The sequence below is a fragment of the Cyclopterus lumpus genome, chromosome 11 (genome assembly GCF_009769545.1).
Source record: "Cyclopterus lumpus isolate fCycLum1 chromosome 11, fCycLum1.pri, whole genome shotgun sequence".
NCBI lineage: Eukaryota > Metazoa > Chordata > Actinopteri > Perciformes > Cyclopteridae > Cyclopterus > Cyclopterus lumpus.
The window spans coordinates 8,375,497-8,400,433 of NC_046976.1; the positions used below are offsets into that span (position 1 = coordinate 8,375,497).

The 24,937-nt window shown below is 42.5% G+C and overlaps 1 protein-coding gene across 1 annotated transcript in view; it reads left to right on the forward strand.

The window, feature by feature from the left end:
• Positions 1 to 7,170: 7,170 nt before the first annotated feature.
• The window catches only part of csmd3b (CUB and Sushi multiple domains 3b), a 303,941-nt gene continuing 286,174 nt past the window's right edge, over positions 7,171 to 24,937 (forward strand). The window contains 3 exon segments of the mRNA XM_034544984.1: positions 7,171 to 7,245; positions 7,247 to 7,276; positions 7,279 to 7,426. Of these exon segments, the coding sequence (XP_034400875.1) occupies positions 7,171 to 7,245; positions 7,247 to 7,276; positions 7,279 to 7,426 (253 nt within the window).

Consider the following 24,937-nt stretch of genomic DNA (forward strand, 5'->3'; position numbering starts at 1 on the left):
CCAGGCAGGAATTAGATCGAGTTATTCCAGCATTTTTACTGAAAAACATTGTTGATCTGTCAGTTTTGTTCTTTTATTGATTCCAGTAAGGAGCTTGATACCATTTGGATTAATGCACAAACTGTTAAAAGCAGGTATTAGTGTTACATTTCTTTGATATTGAATTCTTGGTAGTAATGGATATGTACAAACATAAATTCATGTGTATTTGTTGTTCTTGTGCCATTGAAGTTGTTGCTCACTTTGGGGTCACACTGTACATTTACTACTACTAGACAACTTTACTGCTGATTTCTGCTCCCCTCCGATTGCCAACACCAGTCTCACTCTCTGACGTCCGTCACCTTAACATGAACACAATATAATTGTTGTCACGGTGTCAAAGAAACCTCATATCACCAGTTGGCTTTTGCACATACAGGGTTTCTGCAGGACACTGACGGTAATGCCGTTCCCCCCCTTCCCCCCCTTCTTCCCCTTTTCAATCAGATGGCATCTGTATCTATCCTCACAGAAACCGAGGGCAACACTCCTGATGTTTTCTGCCATGTGTGAAACTAATCAAAGCCAAAAACCTGGTGTGTCTGAGTGTGTGTGTGTGTGTGTGTGTGTGTGTGTGTGTGTGTCTCTGTGTGTGTGTGTGGGGCGGAGGGCGGGTCTCTTTGCAATAGCCACTGGCAACTTGTTGTAAAGTTAATGATGCTGCCGCTTGTTGTACATTTCCCCCCTTTCACACAGACCGACAGACACGTTCACGCACCCATATACAATCTGTCTCTCTCCATACACACCCCACAAGCAACAAGGCTTGTGAGCAGCTGGTGATGAACAAATATTCTCTCTGTTGAAGAGTGAGTGGGCATAAATGCTTCCGTGTGTGTGTGTGTGTGTGTGTGTTTGTGTGTGTGCGTGTGCGTGTTTTTGCAAAATGGGAATCACTCAATTGTGTCGACAGCAGCCGCCTTCCCGCCCTCCGGCACTGTGGCTCCTGATTGGATATCTCGTTAGTCAATTACCTCATTAGTGGATATCCCGCTGAGGGACCATGCTCCGCTGAGAAAAAAATAAATAAATGCGTCCTTTTTGTTTTGCTTGGATGCTGCTCTTTCACAAAATCTTTTTAAATTCCTTTTTTAAAGGATTTCTATGGTCCGCAGTAGCAGTTAAGCCTCCTTCTCATTTACACACATGACCGCTTTACGCCAGTCCCAGAGGGGCTCAAGTCAAATCGTCGGAATACACACTTGACATGGTCGTGTTGCCACCCTGCTGTTCTCGAGCGTAGCCACCGCATCTGAAGGGAGTCCCCTTCGTATCAAATAGGCTTGATATTTGCAAAGAATTGTGGATCCTGTCCCCATGGACGATGGCATTTTAGCATCCAACAGTATGTGAAATCTGATTGAGGCAACTACGAGTGTCTTCTTCGTGCCCATTGTCGTAACACATTACTTAAATTCATCTACTGAGTAGATGAATAGCAAAGACGGAGATCACGTCTGAGCTCGCCAGCACTCTGCATTTTGTCATGCGGGACTCTGCGTAGTTCACTGCTCTTATGTAATATTAAGGAAGATTGACAATAAAAGGTGGACGGTGGTTTCCGACAGATCATTGTTGAAACGTCACAATGGTTGAACAGAAGTGCTCGTCAGAAAGGAGAATGGCGTCTGAAAAAACCAAAACGTTGGATTTGTAAACCGCTGTAAACTTTTTTGACTCCAGCAATCTGCAGTTCATGCACACTTCACGACGCAATCTGCAGCGTGACTGAAGGTTCGGGAGTTGGCAGGATGTGAACTGTTTTCTCATGCCCTCTTTTTCATCTTCTTCACACAACGACTCCTGTTCCTTTTTTAAATCGCAAATCTGTACACTTTGCCTTTTCGACGTTGTTGGATGACATGCCATTCTGGCTTTAGTATGCCAGTTTGACTGGACGAGGAGAGGTAAGGCTGTACCCAGGTCCAACATTTATTAACAACAGTTCAGAATTATAGAATCAAACTGCAAATAAACTTCCCCCTGACAATGACTTGTGTTAGTGCTAGAACATCCCTCATCTCATGCAGCCAGCGTCTCTCTCAGCTCTTTCAAAAAGAAGGTGTTTGTTTGTCTGCCAGAGAATACAATTGTCATTGCACAGAGACAGGAGGACAGAGCTGCTCTTTCTTGTAGGTCACTAATGAATTCCCTTTAAGCTGTGCCTGCTTCACTGTGCGTTCTTGTCTCAGGAGAACTCACAGACATGTCAAACCCAATACAACACATAGTCTGTGTAAAAAAGAGCCCGAAAAGATTTGCCGTGCTCCATTGTGCCCGTACACAATTACAGCAATGAGGGTTGTATACGGAGACGACATTTCAGATTGATTTAAGCACTCGTCAGCTCTTGTCTTCCAAGAAGATGAGGGGTGTCATCTCAAATCGTAAAAGACAAATTGCTATGATCAGAACAATTGCACAGTAATGGACACAAATAAATCGTTTTTTGGAGAGAAAAACAAAACAAAACAAAACAAACAAACAATGTATAGAACGTGGTTTGAGCCAGTGGCACCAGTCTGTGGGGGGTAAATGAGGACAAGTTGACCGCTTCAGTTCTGTCAACACCATTACTTTGAACAAGACACTGATGCCCAATGCTCTGGGTGAGGCTTAATGTACAGTAGAATGAGTAAAGCATGTAAAGTGAACCTTTATTTTCCTGGGTTTCTAGGACATGCTGGAATACATTACGTCTGCCTTGTCTACTTTTTGCAAAGAAGCATTCAGAAAAATGTTTTACTCATGCAAGTCTCTCCAGCTCGACCATCTCAGTCTTTCTCAGTTTCGCCTCTATCTCTCTCTCTCTGTCCTTTCACACATACATTTCCATTTACTTTTTCGGCACAGACTCCCATCCCCCTCCTCTGTCCTCCTCCCTTCCCTTCATTCCCTGTCTACAATTCTCTTGCCTGAATGTTTTACATCTTGTACCTCCCATGTTCCCCCCCTCCGCCCTCTTTTCTGTCTCCCTCTCTCTTCCTTTTACTCCCACGTTCCTCCCCTCTTTCCTTCCCTTGCGTCGCTGTGCCTCGTTGTCTTTCTTTTCCTTCTCCCCCTCTCTCTCCTCCCGTACTCATTTTGCTTCTCTCCTCTTCTTTTACTGCCTTCCCCTCATCTCTTCGCTCATGTCCCACTCTCTCTGGTCTCTCTTTCTTTTATCCAGCTCTATTCTCCCCTTCACACCCTTCTATATCTCCTACCTCACACCCCTCCATCCCCGTGCCCTGTTCCTTCCTTCCACTCCTGTCTTGTTCTTTCTATCTCTTTCTCTCTCGCAGGACGAAAACCTCACACATGGCTTATTGATTTCTAAAAGCAACACCGCAGGCGCACTGCCGATGTCGGGCCCACACATCTGCACACAGAGGATTTGAGACACATGTGCCGTTCGTTACATGCATACAGACAGTGTGCACAGCATGGACACACCCAAGGCGTGTGGTGAATATTTAGATGATGCCAGGATGATTAACACTGGGTTTGGGATGGTTGAGAAAGACGGAGGGAGACGAGGGGAGAAAGCCTGTGCCTGTAGATGGCAGGAGAGTGCTTTAAGGGAACGTGTGGGAGACTCACAGACAGACGCACACACATGTGCACACACACACTTTCAGACACCACACGTATTCTCATTCACCCTCACACAGGCGCATTTACGGCTATACCTGTGAGGATATTCCTCACAAACATTTTCCTCACATTAATTCCCTAAATTGATTTCAGAAAAAAAACACACCGGCATACAATTCCGCACACAAATAGATAAACACTGTAGATTATACTTTGATTACGCTACAGAAATGAAAATTACCCATAACAGGACTGGTTTTCTAAATGAGAAATGAGCTTTGCATGTTTCCCTTGTGTCTGATCAAGACAAGACTCCCTCGGAAAGCCCCCTGACATTTAATTTGATTCATTTTTCTAACAGAAGTGATGTTGAATATGGTGATGAGTTGTTCTCTTGGACTTATAATTGTTTGGATTTGTCTGGCAAGGTGCATTTGTTTTTTTGGCAACAGTAAAACAGTAACAACAAAAAAAGATAAGGAACTAATTAAATGATTTGATGACAAATAAATATCACCAGTGATAGAAGTTTTAAGTCCAAGTAACTCAAACTTATTCAATCTCATCAATCTTCAAGGACTCAACATCATCTCGACTCTGAGCACAGTGCATTCATAACCTTGGAGGAAAACCACATGCCATGCAGCCAGAAACGGATGGCCGGAGATGGGTTCTGATACCCTGGCTTCCTTCTGAGGGTAAATAAAAAATGTATGTATGTGAAAAAAAGATACCAAAGACAGTTCATTCAGTAGTTAAGATCTGCTGAGTGCGTCTCAGAATTAAACCTGCACCTCAAGTTACACTGTTTGAATTCCACTGTTTACTGGGCGACAATTGACATCACGCCCATTCAAATCCCTCCCTACAAAAGCTGTGACACATTTGGTTATCTCATGACAATAACATGCAACATAAGCTCTATTTGCCTTAAACCATGAAGACGTCAGCTGGCAAACTCAAGCTGATGAGTATTATGATGTGAGTATGTATTTCCCAGGATGCTCTTTTATATTAGTAAAGCATATTCGATTCACAGTGGCACTGAGGCTTTTTGTTGTTATTGACTTGATTACTATACTCATCATTTTCTCTTTTAAAGTAAAATCTATACGCAATTTAATTCTTTTTTGAGAATGTGAAAGAGGAGGCTGTGTGTTAGACTGACACAAGAAATTAAATTACATCACTTTCATTATGATATTACTTTCAATAAAACTGAAATATTTGATACTATTTGGAGTTGGAGGTGACAGAAGGCAGTGTTCTTTATACCTTTCTTCATTTCTGCCGGCATGGTTTGGATGAGATAATATTTTGACTGCAGCAAACTACCCATGCTTATGACTATAGGAAAATGGTCCAAAAGGTTTCACACAGTTTGCAAAATGTGACATTCAGAGGTCAAGGAGCTTATAGGAGCTGCATTTTTTGTTGTTGAAACAATTCATATAAATGTTATTTGTAACAGTTCAGCTCCACACCATCTTTCTGTTAATAGTTGTTTTCATTAGATCTGTTTGTCTATTAACTCTCTTGTCCTTTCAGACCCGGTCATTCACACCTGATCATCCTTCATCCCCTTCACCTGGTTCTCACGCCCATCTCACCTGCAGCCCATTCCCTCGTTAGTCACTCACTACTTAGGTTCCCTCACTTGCTCTTGTCCTCTGCCAGATTGTCTTGTGTTTTGAGACCAAGTTCTCCAGCGTTCCATAGTCTGTGGCCCTGTTTCTGTCTGTTCTGTTCCTGCCGTTACTCCAGTAAAGGATTATTATTTGCTTACTCTGTTTCGTCCATTGTGCTTGGGTCCCTGGTCTTCGATCCGTGACAGTTATTAGTGGTGTGGATACTATATTTCAATATATAATATTCAGACTCTCATTTAATATATAAATATAGTAATACTTATGTGTTGATGTTTTACTGCATTTCCGCATGCTCCCTGTGGACTGGGTTGAAAGCACAGCCGAAGCCGTATCAGCTAACTTACAGTTGAATTGCATCGCCCCTTAAACATTCACATATAACGACTTGAGAAGCATTACTTTGCCACGAAGAACTCAACATGTGCCACTAAATCTCAAACCCTTCCTTGTATTGATTTCATGTCAGTGGACAAGTGGATCAATGAGGGATGCTGGACAAACAGTTATCGGTTGGTCCATGTGACTATTGGTTAGAGCTCACCATGTGGTCCCTAAAGGGCAATGCTATTTTTCTCACATGTGTTCCTTTTGGTTTGAATGTGGCTTGGTTTCGTCTTCCTTTTTGTTTTGGGTCGAATTTGAGCATCCAGAGGTAAAGTGGTTGGCATGCGCCCGTTCCTCTGCGCCGGCGGAGCAACCTTGCGCACAGCCCGGTGCCCCAACATCCACCTGAACAACTGTCTACTTTTTAACAGAGTCCATTCTGTGCCTGTTGTTTCCGAGCAAAAGCACGTGAGTGGAAGCAGGAGCTTACGAGGAGCACTTGAAGGCAGCATTTCTGTACTGGCAGGGAGAAGGAAGAGACGCACCACCCGCCACACCGGGAGAATAGACCGAAGTCCACCAAGCAGAGGGGAAGATGATACATGTCTCCTCTGGTTTCTGACAACAGGGATTGTCATTTCTATCTTTTCCTCGTTGGACTTTCACGGAGAACTAAAGGAGGACTGTCTCCAAACACAACGAGCAAGCTCCGGTTTGGCTTGTTTGGAACGCGTATATGTGAACAGAAGTCCGATGAATGGTAGACTGGCGAGAGAGTGATTCATTTCTCTTCTTTTCTGGAGGGGTGAAGATGCAACATTTTCCTCGCGGCTGTTTGTGAGAGGACAGGCGGAGACGAGGAGGAGGAGGAGGAGGAGGAGGAGGAGGAGGAGGAGAAGAAGAGGAACGTTTGACAGACGCGCACAAGTGAAGAGACGGATGAGAGGAGGGTTATCCGGCCACGAGAATAAATACAAACAAATACCCCTGTGCGTTTTCGAGACACCGAGGGGGAACATAAACACCACAGAGAGGATTCTATAAGAGACACGGAGGACAGGAGACCCGACACGGTACGAAACGACACGGGAGGAGAGGCTTTTAAGGAGAGGGGGGTCGTGGGGGGTTGGAGAGGAAACCCAAACAGAAAGCGGGATATTTCAGAATGAAGAGGAGATGCAGCCCGCAGGCGGTGAGGATTTGAAGCTCTCGCGGACTCTCTGTCACTCTTTTTTGCAAGAGAACGGGACGGAACAGAGAGATATTGAGACAAACGTCGGAGAGTGGATTTAAAGACTGTGTGCCCGTCCCATCTCCCCATCTCCCCCTGTGCCCCTGCTTCCCTCTCTCTGGATGTTGACTGAATTCATTTTGGGGATATGAAGGATTTATCTAGTGTATGTTAGAAGGAAGAGGCAAAGAAAAGGCACGCGCCCCCCCACCCTACCCCCATCCCTCTCTCTTTCTTTCTTTCTCTCTCTTTCCCTCCCTCTTTCTCTCTCCCCTCTCTCTCTGTCTCTCTCTCTCTCTCTCCCTCCTCTCTCTCTCCCCCTCCGTTTTTTTCTGGATGTGAAGCAGCATGCGGCCCGGTGAGAGCTTAGAGGGCTCGCGCCTCGGGCTCGCGGAAGATGTATTGCCCGTTAATGATATCACGTAATAGCGGCACGGAACGCTGTCTCGCGCACCACCCGCGGTCGCCAAGAGGAGGATGGAGAGGGGGACGACGAAGAGGAGGACGAGAGTGATGCACGAGAGGATGACGGACGGGGGAATGACGGTGATGCGCTGTTTTCTGTGGAGTCTCGTTCTGAGCTCGCTCTCCTCGCGCGCGCAAGGTAAGGGGGGATGCGACACGCGCGCATACGCACACACACACACACACACACACACACACACGCACACACAGTCATAAGGGCACTTCACACGCAGGGACATAAATGCCCTCCCTCGCACACTCGCGGTTTGGGTGAGACTGCGTGCTGAGTTTTTTTCTTCTTCTTCTGCAGTAAAAAGAAAGATGTTGCTTCTTGTGTGCGCGTGTGGGGTGAAGAAAGGAAGTGTGTGTCTGTGTGACGGTGTCTGTGTGCGTGTGAGGATGTCTTGTGAGGTGTCTGTGCATGTGTGTGAGTGAGAGGGGAGTCGTGCGTGTGGGCGCGTGCTTGGCTGTATGGTTGGCTTGTACAGGGAGGATGAAGGGAAACAAGGATAGAACCGGCAACAGCCTCTTTCCCTCTTTCCTCATTTTCTGCTTGCTTCGGTTTGCTCTTTCTCGCTCTGTCCCTCTCCTCCCCACTCTCTCTTTTATTACTCTCTCTCTCTCTCTCGCTCTTCCACACACTCTCTCTCTATCTCTCCATCCTTCTCTTCAATACAGCCATTGAGCTGGTAGCCAATAAATATTCTTGCGGTAGCTCTTGGGCTGTGGCAGCGAACGTGAGCTGCTTATACCAAAGTGTGTGTGTGTGTGTGTGTGTGCGTGTGTGTGTGTGTGTGTGTGTGTGTGTGTGAACGTGAGTTGGTTGTAGTGATGAGACTAGAGCCTTACACAGCATTTTATTCCCAAATATCTGCCACCGTGCCCATTTGTTCATTTTCTACCCTATTTCAGTTAAACAATGTTATATAATGGCGGCGTCTCCCTTTTCCTCGCTCTCTTTCTCTCTTACACACTTCCGTACTTTGTCCCTCGACTCTGTCTCTCTCCCCTCGTCTCGCCCTCTTTCCTTCTTGGGTGAAATAAAATGTTAAAATATTCACAGTACAGCACACTTTCTTCCACTTTCTTTGTCGGTCTGCGTCTTGGTCTTCCTCTGCTTTCCATTTTTAGTTTCTCTTTCTTATCTTGTTCAGAAATTCTGTCTGAACACACACGCACACACACACACACACACACACACACACACACACACACACACACACACACACACACACACACACACACACAGCTGTATACACTCAACACACCCATTGCTGCAGCAGGTGAGGCTTCAGTGGTATGGAAACTATTCATCACCGTATCCCGAGCAGAGGAAGGGAGAGGAGGATGAATATAGGGAGAATGAGAAGGGGGGGGAGACTGAAAATGGGCTCATGAGGAAGTGAGGCATGAGGAGAGGAAAGGAGGGTAAGAGAGAGTTGAGTGACAGAAAGAGAGAGAACTAATTTGATAGAAAGAGACCGACCGAATGTAAAGACACCCTTTGAGCTTCTGACAGCACCAAGCCAGCTTGATTTGGTCACAGAGCTCGTGACGGCATTTTGGGTTAAGGTCTGGTGAGCAGAAAGGTGGAATTTGTGTTGTTTGTAAATTGTTCAAGATGACAAAGGAAACCTCAAAAACTACCGTGGAGGTCACGAGAACCATCTGTGATTGCCATTGTAAAGTCTGCATGGCCCTCCAGTGTGAGATCACGTGTAGGCTGACGGAGCAAGAATACAATGGATGTCTACCAGGAACGTCGAGACACTTGGCTTTGCGCTGTCACTGATTGTAGTTGCAATCTTAAAGAAGAAAGAAAATGTGTCTTTTTGGAAAGGATTGTTTTCAATGGTTCGCTCTGATGGACAGATGAGAGATTGGGATTTGGAGTCTGTCAAGCTAGACAAGAACGGTGGGATTTCCTCAGGTACAAAAGATCTCATTCGAAACCCTTTGGGGTCCGCATCTTGGCACTGATCTCCTCATGGCTGCCTGTGAGAGACCTTATAGTATAAGATACTTCCAAGCTCCTCATGGAATAAATGTGGTGTATTCGAGCATGGCGCAGGAATACTTAAACTAAATGCAATTTTCAATTAGTATTAATAACATGTCAAAAGTAGATGCGTAAATTGAAACAGCAAGCGAGCAAATAAATCATTTGTTTGTGTCAAGGCTGGAAAGAAAGGTACATAAATGTGTAATTAAATGTCCCCTTGATCCATGCTGACATTTTGGGGACCAAGGCTTTAAAAAGAGGCTGGAAAATGAAAACCATCCACCAGCCAAATGGCGTTACATTTTGGCTGTGGCTGGTGAATTAGTCCACTCTACCGGCCCTTGGCAGATAACCAATCATGGTACGGACCTGCGATCCTATTCTAAAAACTAATCTAAAAGGTAAAGTAATGAAATAAGCGGTAATCGATTCACACACAGCCCGTTGAAGCCAGTGGACAAAAAATGCTAATTTCTCTACTTGCTTATTAACACATTTGACACAGAGATGCAGCAGCGTTTCCAAAGAGGCAGCATCTTTTGTCAGGCTGTGGGTTCTAATTGAGGAGCGTGTGCTCCACAACGTCTTTATGTAATAAAGTGACGTCAGGAGGACAATCTCAGGAGAGAGCTGATGAGAGGTTTCAACACTCTTTCTTTGGACCCTGTCTGTGTTGTACTCTTTTATTTTTTTGTGCATATTTCTTGATGTTTATGTCGAGAAATCTTTCTCAAATGAAGTTTCTCTCAAAGTCAGAAGATGAAAATGTGCTGTACGAGTCCTTCGTTCCCCCCCCCCCCCCCCCCCCCCCCGATCCCCTTGTGTCTGTTTCATCTGCTCTCCTTCCTGCTGCTCCACTCAGCTTAACTCCACCTCTCCTCCCTTCCCTTCCCCTCTCCTGTCCCCCTGCCCCTCTGTTTCCCTCTCCTCTGCTCAGCACTTCTTCTGTGCTCTCATCTCTCCTCTGGGCTCCCACTCTTCCTTTCGTCTGTCAGATTTGTCCTGTGGCTCCAGGGGCTTAATTTACTCACCAAACATACTCAATCGCGCACGTGCACACAAGACAAAACCCACACACATTTCTCACCGTCTCCCGGGCTCTTAAATGTATTCTGGGCTACATTCGGCCTGTCAGAATCAAACCCAGAGCGGTGTCCAACCTCACAACCTGCACCTCTGCAACAGATCTATCTATGTTTGAGCTTCTTTTCACCACCACCTCTCAGATGAACCGTATCACAGGTTTACTGGCGGTATGGATTTCGTCAGCACTCAATGAAAGGACTAACACGGATCAATCATCGAGCACTAATTATCTTCTAGAGACAGTCGGGTAATCCATTCGTGGTCATCGGTGGGGTTACGGATTCAAACAGGTCCTTAAGGCTAGTCTGCAGCATGTGACCAAGTAATTAAACCCTGTGGCTAGAAATAGCTAATTTAATTTATATAGACGAGCCATGGAAATGTAGTGCTTTGTTCTTGCAACATGGCGAAATGTAAATGTATCAGTCATCCCCTGGTAGCGTCTGGTAGTTTAATGCTGATCGGTCATCAGTTGTGAATTGGCCAGGCTGCCAGGCGCAGTGAAATGGTCCCCCAACCAGGTTTTATAACCCATCACTGATATCAGAGATTGATTGGTGCGGTCGACAACTCTGACGTTAATCATAAGTCATTGATTGATCTTGTCCATTAATATGCCGCTGCTAATCATTTACCTGTGTTCGCTACTGCTGGAGTATTTTGGTAATCATTTATCAATATCAATTATCGATTGATATTCTACGCACAATTAATAACGAGGTTAAATGGGGAGCTTGGAGGCCAAAAAGAAAGAAAGAAAGAAAGAAAGAAGATGGCTGCATTGACAAGCAGTGGGACACACCGTTTCTTCATGTATCTCGGCTGAATTCACACATGCACAGAGGCGCATTTGGACTATTGGTACACTGTGCACACACACACAGGCAAGCGAGCGCTCTCACACTGAACATTAGCGCAACACAGACTCTAACACACATTTAATCCGGTGGCTTATGGCTGGTTTCTCGGGGAGCGAGATGTGTCTGTCGCGGAGTCAGCCTCTTGATCATATAAATACTTTTGACTTACAGAAGAAAAGAGAAAGTAAAGAGGGTAAGATCAAGGTGGTTTGGGAGGGATATGAAATGTGAAGGAGTGTGTTAATGCATAATGCGTATGCATAGGTATTTCTTCATTTTATACTGTTATACTACATTCTCTCCTCATCTGTCCCTCTTGACTTTCCTTCACCTAATCCTCTCCTGCCTTTCAAAAACCTATAGAGTGAATATGTAATTACTTGTTTTCTCTCTCTATTTTACATCCTCCCCTCTCCCAGAAGTAGAATAGCTTTGACGTAACACAATACAATGTAAAGGCATGGATTTGTCTTCCACACCAGAGGCCAGGAATCACATCCCAGGTGATACTTCGATACAACGTTGACTTTTTAAATTTTTAACCAGGAGCACATCTTTCCTTAACCTTAACCAGGTGGCTGTATTTCCATAAATGTAAACCCTTTCTGAAATAGAATTAGCAGAGAACCAAAGATTGAACAAACATTGGCAGTGAAGATTTTGCTGATACATTCAATATGAACATACCTAGTACACATACAGAATATGGCAAAATGTGTTGGCAGTGATCATTTTGAATATAATGTTTTATTTTTCTGATGGTAATATGGACAGCATTAATATTCCCCACAAGCTTGTTTTCCTAATGCAAAATTGTTGTCTCTGAATGTATTTATTTGGATAGAGGTGCCCCCCTCAGAGCAAGTGTTGCAATGTGTTCATATTTCTTAAAGGATCTGAAGCATTAGAGGGCATTGCAATCTCAGTTATCCCTCTCTTTCTTTTACAAGACTACAGTAGCTGTACTGGGAACTCCCCTGTTGACTAATGAGCGAGGATGTGTTTGATCCGTATATTCTTATCCTTGATACTTTGGTTGCTGAATACAATTTTGTTTCTCTCCATCCATCTTCCTCCAGCCCTAATCGGCCATTCTTCTTTCCTCCTGGCTCCTCCTACCGACATTCAGCCATGGTGAATTTCTAATCACCACATCTGCCATATCTCCTCTTTTCTCCCTCCTCCTTTCATCCTTTGGTCTTGCCTCTCCTCTCTCCTCTCTCCTCCCTCTCGCCCGTGTCCCTCGTGAGTTTGTTATAAGTGTTACTTGTAATATGTGGGTGCTCACTTGGTTCAGCTCATGTTTATTTTCTCTCTTAGCCAACAAACAGGGTGTATATTTAATTCCTCCACACAGATTTCCATCAGGATGATGTTTTATTTTTAATTGCTGGAGAGACAAATCTTCTCGTGTATTTCATAGTTGCGTTTGCCTTCTATGATTTTTCGAGATGCCAGCTTTCACATATTAAACAGGCTGCTAAATTGAAAGAAATGATAATTTTGCCATGCAAATTGAACTGAAGAGAGACTGCACTCCAGCGAGCTGTTCCCGCTGTTCCCGGGCCCTGTGGATCCATAACAGCTTTTTATATACAATTGCTCTTTTCCTCCAAGGTCTAGTGCAAATGTTCATTTACAGGCTGGTGTCATGAGTGTAATAAGTATAAGCATAATTCATCATAATTGAATACAAAGACATGGTGGCATCCTACAGGAGCCATCAGCAATGATGGCTCTGCCACGGACTAACTAACAAAATGATGTAATTCTGGAAAGTATATTTTAAATGCGTCTCTAATGTGTTTTTTCACTGAAACTTTATTAGAATTGTGTGCATGTCCTCCAAAAATGTCAGTAAATTCCCCATAAATCCACGTATAAACAAATCAAACGCACTGCTTAAATCGCTATGAAGTGTTCCAGATATGAAACAAGGCTCTGACTAAAGGCCCGTCAGAATGCGAAAATGTGTATTTCTCAATTACTGAGAAGGTGACTTTTGGGATATATGAGCTTTCTGAAAGACACAGGCTTTTTGTATGTACACTCATACACACACACACACACACACACACACACACACACACACACACACACACACACACACGGATATATTGTACACACAAACACAATCTGTCAGTCTTCCATATCCTCTTCATTATTTCAAAGATGATTAGAAGTAGACATGACATGAACATGTTGAGTGGGCAGACACACACGCACACACACACGCTCATAAATATACAGAAATATGTTGGGCACAGAAAGAAAGCCTGGGATACCCCGGGGTTGTGACCATAAACACACAAGCGCACACACACACTCGTTATAGGAACGCGTTACAGGAAAGGCAGATGAGAAATTAGAAAAGACAGACCGTCTCATATCCAGCTGGTGCCCCCTGTTGGTGTGTGTGTGTGTGTGTGTGTGTGTGTGTGTGTCTGTGTATGTCTGTGTGTGTGTATGAGGTGTTCTAGTCCTTGTCAAGAAGCAGGAAACATAGCCAGTAGAGGAGGAGCTATTCAAATAGTCTCTCTAGGAATCCTTCTGGATAGAGGCATGCGCTATAGTATACACAGAGGTGTTGGTCAGAGTGGACAGGCTGACCCTGTCAGATTGTCCTTCAGTGAGACACTGATGCCCTCATGACCGCATGCTCTCTGTGGAAAAATACATACAGTAACTGACAGGAATTTCATACAAGAGCAACAGAACAACAGAAATGAAATGAGACAAATAATGTGTAATATAAAGAGGGAGAAAAGGTTGTTGATTATTGGAGTGGAAGCTGTTCATCACAGAAGCTCCACGGACAAAATCATGTCGACGTCACGTCAACCTAAGATTAACTTGAGCTGAATAAATCTGATGCCAGTCGTGTCACTTTGCCTTCGATTCGTACTGATTCAAGTCATTTGAGTGCCAGTGTCTCCACTACGTTCTAGGTTTCTCATGCTAGTGAAAAGAAAAATAGATCCAAACGAAGCAACAAGTCGTTGTTGTGTTTTGTTCATCTAAAAGCTAAAATTACAATAAATACAAAGCCTCAATAATTATACTTCTATTTATTAACAGTTTACTTTAAGGGTTGCAACAGTTTTGCATTATCTTCATAGAGGGTTAGAAATTCTACATTTGACCACTTTTGATTCTTTTTCACACTGAATGTCAAAGTAGAGACTGCATAAAACCAATAAAGTAACTTTAAATAGTATCTTCACCTCAGATAATGATAACTCTAAGTTCCTTAATGGATGTTCTGTCACATATGTATGCTCTTTGTTGGAGGTAATAATGTGATAGCAGTAATAGTCTTTATTCAAGAACATGAAATAAAGTGTTGATAAATGACATCATCGTGCTATCCCCATTAAACATGTTTATACTCTAATTTGTAATTTGACATTGTAATTGAACAAGTCGTTAACTCCACAGTTATTTGAGATCTGTCATTGCACAACTCAACACACTGTTGTAATTACACACATTTACAGATATTACTTCTAGCATTTTATGGTAAATCAGATTGTTGGAACAAGATTAATGCTACGGTAACAATGTGAGCATTAAAATCATTTCAGTGTTTAGTATAGTGCATCAATTAGCAATGCAATACAGACACACACGCACACGCACACGCACACGCACACGCACACACACACACACACACACACACACACACAAACACGCTCTCACACAGAAACACACACACAGAAACACACAAAGATAAATGATGTGCCAAAAACTAAATGTTTCAGAGGCAAAACAAATATCTAAAACCAGTTTATTGTCTGCTAATATCATAAAACAAATGTTGTTTAAATATACTTTGATGATTTTCTTGTTCCCTCATTAATAACATAATAAGTTCAGCTTGACATATTTATAAAATATGCAGCCATTTTTAACAAAGGCAAACGTAACACATGATTTGTGTCATCATAGGTTCAATAAAACATCTCAGTTAAGTGAGATGTTCATGCATTTGTTAGACATTAATATAGAGGCTTAAGGGGATTTATTAGTAAGCAGTAACAATAGTTCTGCTTAATTATTTGAGATCTTTGGTAATTAATATTCCGTTTGTAGATAAGACAAATTATTTTAATATGTATCCAGGAGTGGTAAAAAAATAAAAGACAGAGAACTGCACAATACACAGATACACATGACACAGAAAGCAATTTGATTAATCAGTTTGTTAATACATCTACAGTCTTTGCTGTCTCAACTCCAACCATTTAATTACTATCAATTACGGAGTGTTATGGAAGTTGTATTTTTTGTAATATATAAAGTGCTATAATTAGTTTAATCCTTCCTATAGAGGGTAATTCATGCAACATAACATGTGCCTTTTGTTTAATACTATTATAAGATAAGCCATGGCAGGGTTTTGAAAGGGAGAGAACAACACTGAGCTAAAATGGAGGTGTTTTTGTGTTTATGTGCGGAGACCTTGTGTGTGATGACAGGTTTGCCCATGTGCCCCTAACCCCACAGAAACTGTCAGCAGACATCACACACACACACACACACACGCACACACACACACACACACACATCGCTATCTAAACCCGCGCACACACAATTTAGCTCATCACCTTGTGCTGTTATGCTCATAAGGATAGTCTATCGTTTTATCGTTCTTTTAAATGAATTCCGCCTGATCATTTCTTATGACATTTCACATCATGTCTAAATCTTTTGCAAGACAGAGCGTATCTGGATGGTACGCACCCACGTCTTCTCCTGCAGACTTCTTATCTCGGAGTCTCAGAGCTCTGCAGGTGATGCATTTCCTTCCTAAGTGATGATGTATTTCCTGTCCGAGTTATGCGCCTTGGGAGCCTTTTAGTACTGTCGTTCATTCGGTCTCTGTATGTGTGTGTCTTTATGTGCACAAGATGCCTTTTCTGTATGTGTGTCTGTGCACGTGCATGCGTGTGCTTGTCTGCTCCATTCCCAGAGAAGACTCATTTCCCCAGCAGGCCCTGTCAGGCTGGTTCTGGGCGCACTCAGTTCACAGCTGGGGGGCTACTGCTGTCACCTGCTTACCTAACATCTCTCCTCTCCTTTGCCCTCCTCTCCTCTCCTCTGTTCGTCTCCAAGTAAGAACATTAGTGAATGTTATGTATCACCATATACTGTTAACACTCACTGATTCATTTTGGCGCAAAGATTCTACAACATAAATACAAGTGAAAGAGAACTGGTCTTTTATAGTAATACGATTACTCCAAAGCGACTGCAGCCAGTCAATTGCACCGAGAGTCTAAAAGTCCTATTTTTACACCAGTGTTTAGCTCAAGTCTTCACTTCAAATTGCTGTTTTCTAAAGCTTTCACGCTCGGGTGACCACCAGCATGCTCCAGAAAGGAGGACACCTCTGCAGGGCAGGCAGGGACGGTAACCAAGACAGCTACTGTTACAGATAATATGTGTGGATATACCATATATACAGATATTTTTAAACTTCAAATTGTGAGCAAACAAAAGAGAAACAAAGCAGATAGGAAGGTAACATACATTTATAGAATAATTAAGTTATTGACATGAACAGATTACTTTGGTTTGCAGGCGAATTAAGTTTGCAAGCACAGACAACCCAGAGGGGATGGCATGCAGCTCCTGGACAAAAGCCCAGCAGGGTGTTGAGATGGATACCAGTAAATCTTTTGATCTTTTGACACTGGTCGTCTGTTTCCCGACACACCCTGACCCTACTCCACTCTCTCTCTGTCTCACTCAAGTGTCACCCTATCTCACTCAGGGTCACTGGGTCAGACACATAGCAGATGCTCAACCATTCCATCACATTCAAAGCTGTAACCAGAACACGCATACTACCAATCTGTCATATCCCCTTGTCAAATGTTTTAGTCTCCGTGGAGGATATTTCTCACCTGTTTTACTGTCCATTTTGGATTTCCTTTTATAAAAATGCATTGGAGATGTATGAAACAAAAGCTTTCTTTAACAATCCCGTTTGGTTGTGCCCTATTGATTGATATACAGTATATTTGATTATCAGAAGCTTGTGTTGTAAATATCTGATTAGATGTTTACTGATGACTTAATTGTGAGGAGTGCTCCACCTGAGATTTACACCTGGGTTGATTCTGATGAATTCCATATGGTCCCTTGTGGTCACATGGTAAATATTGACTGATAAGTCCATGAACTATTCATATGAATAACACAGTAAATGGTATAGATAATAATTAATCTAAACGATTCCTTTCTTCTTTGGCAAGCTTTCTATGATACACTTTATTTTTGTTGCATTTGGTGCCAATTTTCTTTTAGGTTTTATGTGGTTTTAAATATCTATGACAGTGACTAAGTGCCTCTTTGGCTTGAAAAGAACCGCAAACAATGTAATCTAAATGTTCTTGTTAATAGAGAAACATAACCACATATTTGGGTTGAGACACTATCCTTCTCCTTCCAAGTTTCCTAAGAAAAGGTTTAGGTTCAACATATATCACACAGTTGTGTGTGCTTCAAAAGAACACCCTGTGATTGAACATCCCAATCACAGTAGAAATGTATATTTAAATAAAGTTATACACTATTATAGAATACATACTAACATTGTAACATTCCGTATTATATGTTTTTATTTTTTTACAGCAGATGGTAAAAAAAGAAACAAATAAAAAGTGGAATATATTGAACATCACAACACAGCAACTTAAAGATACAGTACAGTACAGTTCCGACAATATTAACATTGTCAATGTCATTTGAATGATACAGTAGCCACATGTAATATGGTCTGATAGCAACTCTCACTTTGAAGTAATGTTTTCACCTCGCTGGTGATCTTCTGAAGGTAATTTAGTGTATATATATACATATATATATATATATATTTAACAAAGGAAGCAAAAGGCTATTATATGTACTAGTCTATGTCCAAATGCCTGGCAGAGGTTGAACTGAAATGAGTTTCTGAAATCAAAAGAAGCAGAAAGATAAAAGGACAAAAGGGGTTGAAAGATAAAAGGATTTGAGTCTCTAGATCAGAATTGGTCTTTTATGGAACAGGAATCAACAGAATTTCAATCCAGTCAAACATAAGGCAATTTGGACTCTACATGTGTCACAAAATACACTGCATTCAAATGGCATTTCTTTGGACTCAATTTACACAAAATGATTTTTCTTATACCCCACACAAATAATAATCCAAGCAGCGATCAACAAAGCATCGCTGCTCAGATTTCTATCAGAGGTATAACCTTTGTGTTGTCCAGTCTGCACCATATTGTTTTCCTTTAGAGTTAAGAGAGGTGATGGGAAAACAGGTGATGACCTCAAGAAAAAAAACTGAGATTTCCTTGGTAATTTATGTATTATCTATAACCCAAGGTTATATTGGTTATTGCATATGCATGCCTACTGACATCAAGTGTTTGAAGGCAAAAGACAAATGTGACTAAAGTTTGCCTCAGATTAGCCTGCATCTCTCTCATCAATTTGTTCTTATCTGCAAGTCACTTCGTCTGTAAATTGGCTGGGAATATTTATAAAAAACATCAGCCACCGAAGTTTAAATATGAATGTGATTCCATTTGCATATGCATGCATATTTTAACATAAAGGACTTCTCTCGTGTAGATCTGGTGACGCCATTAACCTGGTTCAGTGATTTTGTGTTTTCAATTACAGTTGAACTAAATGGACAACTGTTGTTCAACATAATACCATAGAGGAGGATTATGGATTATATGAATCTTCAATTCATTTGTCCTCCAAATGTATGTGAGACACTTGCTTGATGGATTTTCCAAGGAAGTGGGTCAAACCAAATTCTTCTGTTTATTAGTCATGTTATGCTAATTGTTGACTTGTGTTAGATGAAGACATGTAATAATCCAGCAACAACATTTAATCATTTTTAGTCATGCAGAGGAGAAGAGTTTTGATCTGTCCATAAAAAGGCTAAGGATGTGAATGTATGTGTTGGATATTTAGTTCTTAAATACCTGATTTAGATTCAAAAGGCTAATAGTTCAATTATAGTAGTTCTGAACTATAGATTAGTACCAGACTTTATAATTATGCTTTTGCACGACACAACAAACCAATAACTTGTGCTTGTTAGTCCATTTTTACACAGAAGAACAGGCAATTATCATAAACAATGCTGCAGGGCAACCTCATCTCTCTCATATGGCTTTTGTGCATAGAGTATACAGCACCTTTACATAACAGAGCACAAGAGACAACATGAGTAGGCAGCAAATATAAGTTAACAACAAATTTACAGTGTCGCATTTTGGTTTCTACATACAATGATAACAACAAATGTGGACTTTGAATTTAAAAGGGTATGGTACATGGTACAAATATAGAATAGATGACACAAACTAAAAAGTAGAAATGCTATGGATTGCTGTGTATTTCCGGATTCTCCAGGATGGAAATGAGGTACAGAACAATTTTGCTTAGGGGGGGGGATTTAACCTTGATTTATCAAATGAGATTCAGGAGACATACAATATTAGTATTATTTTAGTATATTAGATATTATTTGCCATTCTCATCATGGCAATTAATTAAAGGAAATTAAAAGAACATTTTCAAAAGAATGAGACAGTGCTGTGAGGCTGAGTGAAGGAGCATGTAGAGCATGAAGGATCATGCAATTTGAGCACCTCCTGAGTTCAAGTGCCCGTGTTAGCGAGTACCCTGCCTGCTTAAGGGTCCTTGAGCAAGTCACACAAAGCCGTGAGAGGAAACTGAGTGTAGACAATGTCAACACTGATGATATAATAATGTGAGTTAATGTGAAGTGTTTGAACAGAGTGTGAACTCATCTGTGATAGTGGCATTGTAAAACACTGTCTTATTATCTTGCAGGCTTTGAGCAGTAGTGAGAACAAGCTGTCACATTCAGTTTTTACAAGGAGGGAGTGTTTTTCTTTTTTCTTTTTAGTATTATTTGAAGTGCTTTGTTGGTGTTGATATGCAGCCCCTCAGCTAAATGCACCATGATGTAGTGTCAACTGAGTGTGAGCTGTGGACTATCTCTGCTTGAACTAAAGACATCTGAGAATCAGTTGGAAAACATTACATATTTGTCTTCATGCTGGGTAGTGTACACAACACAGAGAGGTGAGGGATTTCATTTAAAGGCTTATGAACCAAAACTCATTTAGGCGTGTGATTGACAAACAGTCTCGGTGGACGAGGCACAGGTAGTGTCCATTCATCCGTCCACTCCACCATTAGTTGCTGTGTCTGAACATACTGCGGTTGTCAAGTTGGATTTTCCGTCTTGTTATGAATGTTTTCTACTGATGTGCTGAGCACAAAACAGCTGGCTTAGTTCAAATGTCCCACCTGCTTTCAACGTGCTTTCACAGGTAACGGCAGTACAGTTAGCTTCTCATGATCATCATCATGCTTTCTTAACCTTTCTTAACCAACCTATTTTTTAGGTTTCTGCTCGAAATAACATACCCAAACTAAAAAAGGTGCATCTCAGCAATTACAAAGGCTTTTTGAATAGTGTTGGTGTTATAATAAAGGCAACCCATGTGTGCTTTTGTTCAGATGTGTAAATATCAGTATATTTGTTACTGGTTAAGAGTAAATAAAGATGAAAGACAGCAAAAGTTGAATGTTCAGGTTCGCTTAGAGAAAATAAAGCACTTTCAGGATGACTATCCCTTTCAAGGATGCAGATCAAAGGTTCAAAAGCCACAGAGATCATAGCAACATATGTGACCAGTCTCTCTGCAAACAAAGTTGGAGAGGTTTTAGTACAGATTAATTAGGCAAAATGGGCATTTGGGCACCATCTGTGCAATTTCAATTTTCTCATGTACCAAACCATATATTTCACTTGTATATTACATATGGTGTTCAATACATCAAATATAGCAGTCTTTGTTGAAGAAAAATGACTTTTTTTAAAAAAGCCAAAGATAAGCAACATTTGTGACTGTAAAGCACCAAAGCGATTCATGTTGCTGTGTTCTTTGTCTCATATCTTGGTTATGCTTTGGTGCAGAAGGATTTTTTAAAGATCTTTTGTACCTGCTTAATTTTATTTTGATAGCAGAGGGCTTTTTATGAAAAATCTCATATCTGAACAGTCCAGATATCCCTTTTTTAATAGATGATACTCTAGTTCAATTGATGACCATAACCTTGTGCAATCCTGAGAAGCCTCATTGTAACACGCTCCTGGAACATGCAGGTTTCCCCCCCCCAGCACCAAGGAATGAGCACACTTAGTGTATATTTTGTTGCAGACTGTCCCTCTGCTCTCCCCTCTCTCGTGTCTCCACTTGTATGCCCCATATATAGGGCAGAGTCACTCAGGCCTTGTTTTCCTGCAGCTGAGGCCAATTCCAGGCACCTGTTCCCTGAACCACTCCCCGACACCCCTCCGCAGCTGAGCCTAACCACGCCCCAGCCACCACATACCTCCACCGCCCGACTTAGGCCAGGGTGCCATCCGGCCTAACCTACTCCCCCCCCCGTGAGCGGGAGAGGAAGTCGGCCACGACCATCTGCGTCCCCGCCCTATGGATCACCTTGAAATTAAAAGGCTGCAACGCCAGATACCACTGAGTAATCCGGGCGTTAGTATCTTTCATGCGGTGGAGCCATTGGAGTGGGGCATGGTCCAAACAGAGGGTGAATGAGCGTCCCAGGAGGTAGTAGCGCAGGGATAGGACCGCCCACCGGATGGCCAGGCACTCCTTCTCCACCGTGCTGTACCGGCCCTCCCTCTCCGACAGCTTCTGGCTGATGTACAGCACGGGGCGGTCAACCCCCTCTACCTGCTGGGACAAAACGGCCCCCAGCCCTCTGTTCGATGCGTCAGTCTGCAGAGTAAAAGGGAGAGAGAAGTTAGGTGTATGAAGGAGTGGTTCCCCACAGAGAGCTTGTTTTACCTTCTCAAACACCAACTGGCACTGCTCCGTCCTCTGGACCGGATCTGAGGCACCTTTCCGGGTCAGGTCAGTCAAGGGGCCTTTTTTAGTCTTGGGCCGCAGGCAGGCTGCGATAGCGGCGGTTTTGTCTACCTGAGGGCGCACCTGCCCGCCGCCCAAGTGGTACCTCAGATACCGTACCTCCCTCCGTCCAACTGCACACTTCCCTGGGTTGGCAGTGAGCCCCTCCTGCCTCAGGGACTCGAGCACCGCGCCCACCCGCTGCACATGCTCCGCCCAGGTGGTGCTGTGGATGATCACATCATCCAAGTAGGCGGCAGCATATGCAGCGTGCGGACGCAGCACCCGGTCCATGAGGCGCTGAAAAGTGGCTGGGGCCCCAAACAACCCAAAAGGAAGCGTGGTGAATTGGTACAAACGAAACGGAGTGGAGAAGGCCGTCTTTTCCTTGGACTCTGGCGACAGAGGAATCTGCCAGTAGCCCTTGGTTAAATCCAGCGTCGTAAAGAAACACGCAGTGCCCAGCCGGTCCAGGACCGCTGTCTCACACTCATATAAGGATACATCACAATGTAAAAATATTACATTATATACAAATAATGGTAATAGTGACAGCAATAGAAAATGTAAGAAAATAATCAAGGCCATAGTACTGAAATTGAATCAACTTTGATTGGATGAAAAGCACTGTGTGCCTCCTGATCGCTGTAGTTGTCCAGACTTTAATTTGGTCTAGATGGAAGTAAATTGACCCCCGATGTTGCTGCCTGTATCCTTGGAGCAAAGAGTTATGAGTAAGAGCATCAGGGGAAATAGATGTAGCAGGTACTAAGTACCGATGTAACTGTGGAGGAAACAGTGTGGTGCTGAAATTATAATCGCACCTCCTCTTCACAGCTCAGCAGGCTTTCAGGAACTTGCCAAGATCACATTCAACACACATAAATAGACAGAAACACTCAGACACGCATACACACAGACATCAGCAGACAGTCCACATGGAACACCAACACACAATGTGCATCCACCCACCCACAGACACAGACCTCCTACTAAAGTGATATGACTGTTCAATTTTGGGGCATTGCCCTTGCTTCTTTTTAACTGTCAATGAAAGTACATTTTGAATATATTTGTTTAACATGCTATGGATTATCTCTGGAGGGGAAATTAAGTCATTCACGCAGTAGTGTAACTGTTGCCAATGTTGCGATTATAGGCAATACGATGATTACTTTAAGCTGATACATCACACAGCCCCATAATACATCTTTTTAATGCAGATTATATGAGCCATATTATGTGGGTGTTTTTTTTGTTTTTTAACCAAAACATGCTTCTCAAATTTATATGCCCTGTGTAGTTAGAAAATGCCGTAAATCAGCCGTTGCTGCAGAGATCCTTTTTCGTGCCAAAGTCATGATTATGTCACGGCATTAGCTGGAGGCAAAACAAGAATAACTGGAAGCAAACAGAAAAATCCCCAGAGTAGCAGGCTAATGTTACAACATGTCACCTGCAAGATTGTCAAGATTGAGGGGCAGTTTGGCTCAAACTTGAAATTTCAATTTTGGCAAAGTGTTTCAGAGATTGGAGGTAAATTTTGCTACTTGTTAATCTTAGACTTATGTTTATCGTTACGTTAGTTGTCACAGATGCTCACTGCTAATGACAAATGATTACAAAGATTGAGAGAAAATGTAACTGCATCAGCAAGGGAAAACCTTTGGCTGCAGTTAGAAGAAGAATTATAGGCTTTCAGATTGTCTTAAGTATACAGGCTCTGTTTCTCTATCTGCAGTGGTAATGTCTGGCTACAGAGTCAGAGTATAGGGATCAGCCAATATGGTTCCGTTGGTTAATTAGGGATAAGACGATTTAGGATTTGTGATAAAAAATAAATAAATATTGAATTATATTGTATATTCACACATCCCTGAATTACATAACTTTCTGCTATCGTGGTAAAGAAGTGAAAGAAGTAAAATAAGTAAAGTACCCCCAGATGCTTGTTGGCATTTCACAAACAACTAAATTATTTCAGGATTATTTGTGAGATTGTGAGATTTTAAGAGATTAGGTGCAACCATATGTTCCTTTTGTTTAGCAGACACTTTTCTTAACTTCACAACAAAAGTTTTCTCTGCAGTCTGAGTCCATCGACATGCTGCCTTGATGACTTACCCACTAGATTTCTAAAGTCTGTGCTGAGCAGTTTGTTACCACAACTTGCTCACCTAGTCAACATCTCACTCCAGGCTAGTCAACATCTCACTCCAGACTGGAACATTTCCAAAGGCCTTAAAAACTGCTGTCATTAAACCTCTTCTAAAGAAGAGCAGTCTTGATGCCACAGTACTGAACAACTACCGGCCCATATCAAACCTGCCAGTCTTAGGCAAAGTCCTAGAGAAGGTTGTATACCAACAGCTTACTGACTTTCTCCTGTCTAACAATGCTTTTGATACTTTCCAATCAGGTTTTAGGCCCCATCACAGCACTGAGACAGCTCTGATCAAGATGATAAATGATATCCGCCTGAACACAGACGCAGGCCAAGTCTCAGTCTTAGTTCTGATGGACCTGAGCGCTGCCTTTGACACAGTTGACCATGGGATCTTATTACAGAGGTTAGAAAACTGGGTGGGAATCTCTGGTACTGCTCTAAACTGGTTCAAGTCCTATCTCGAGGACAGGACGAATTTTGTTGAAATTGGTAACTGAGTCTCAGACCAAATGACTTTGATCTGTGGGGTTCCCCAGGGGTCAATCCTAGGACC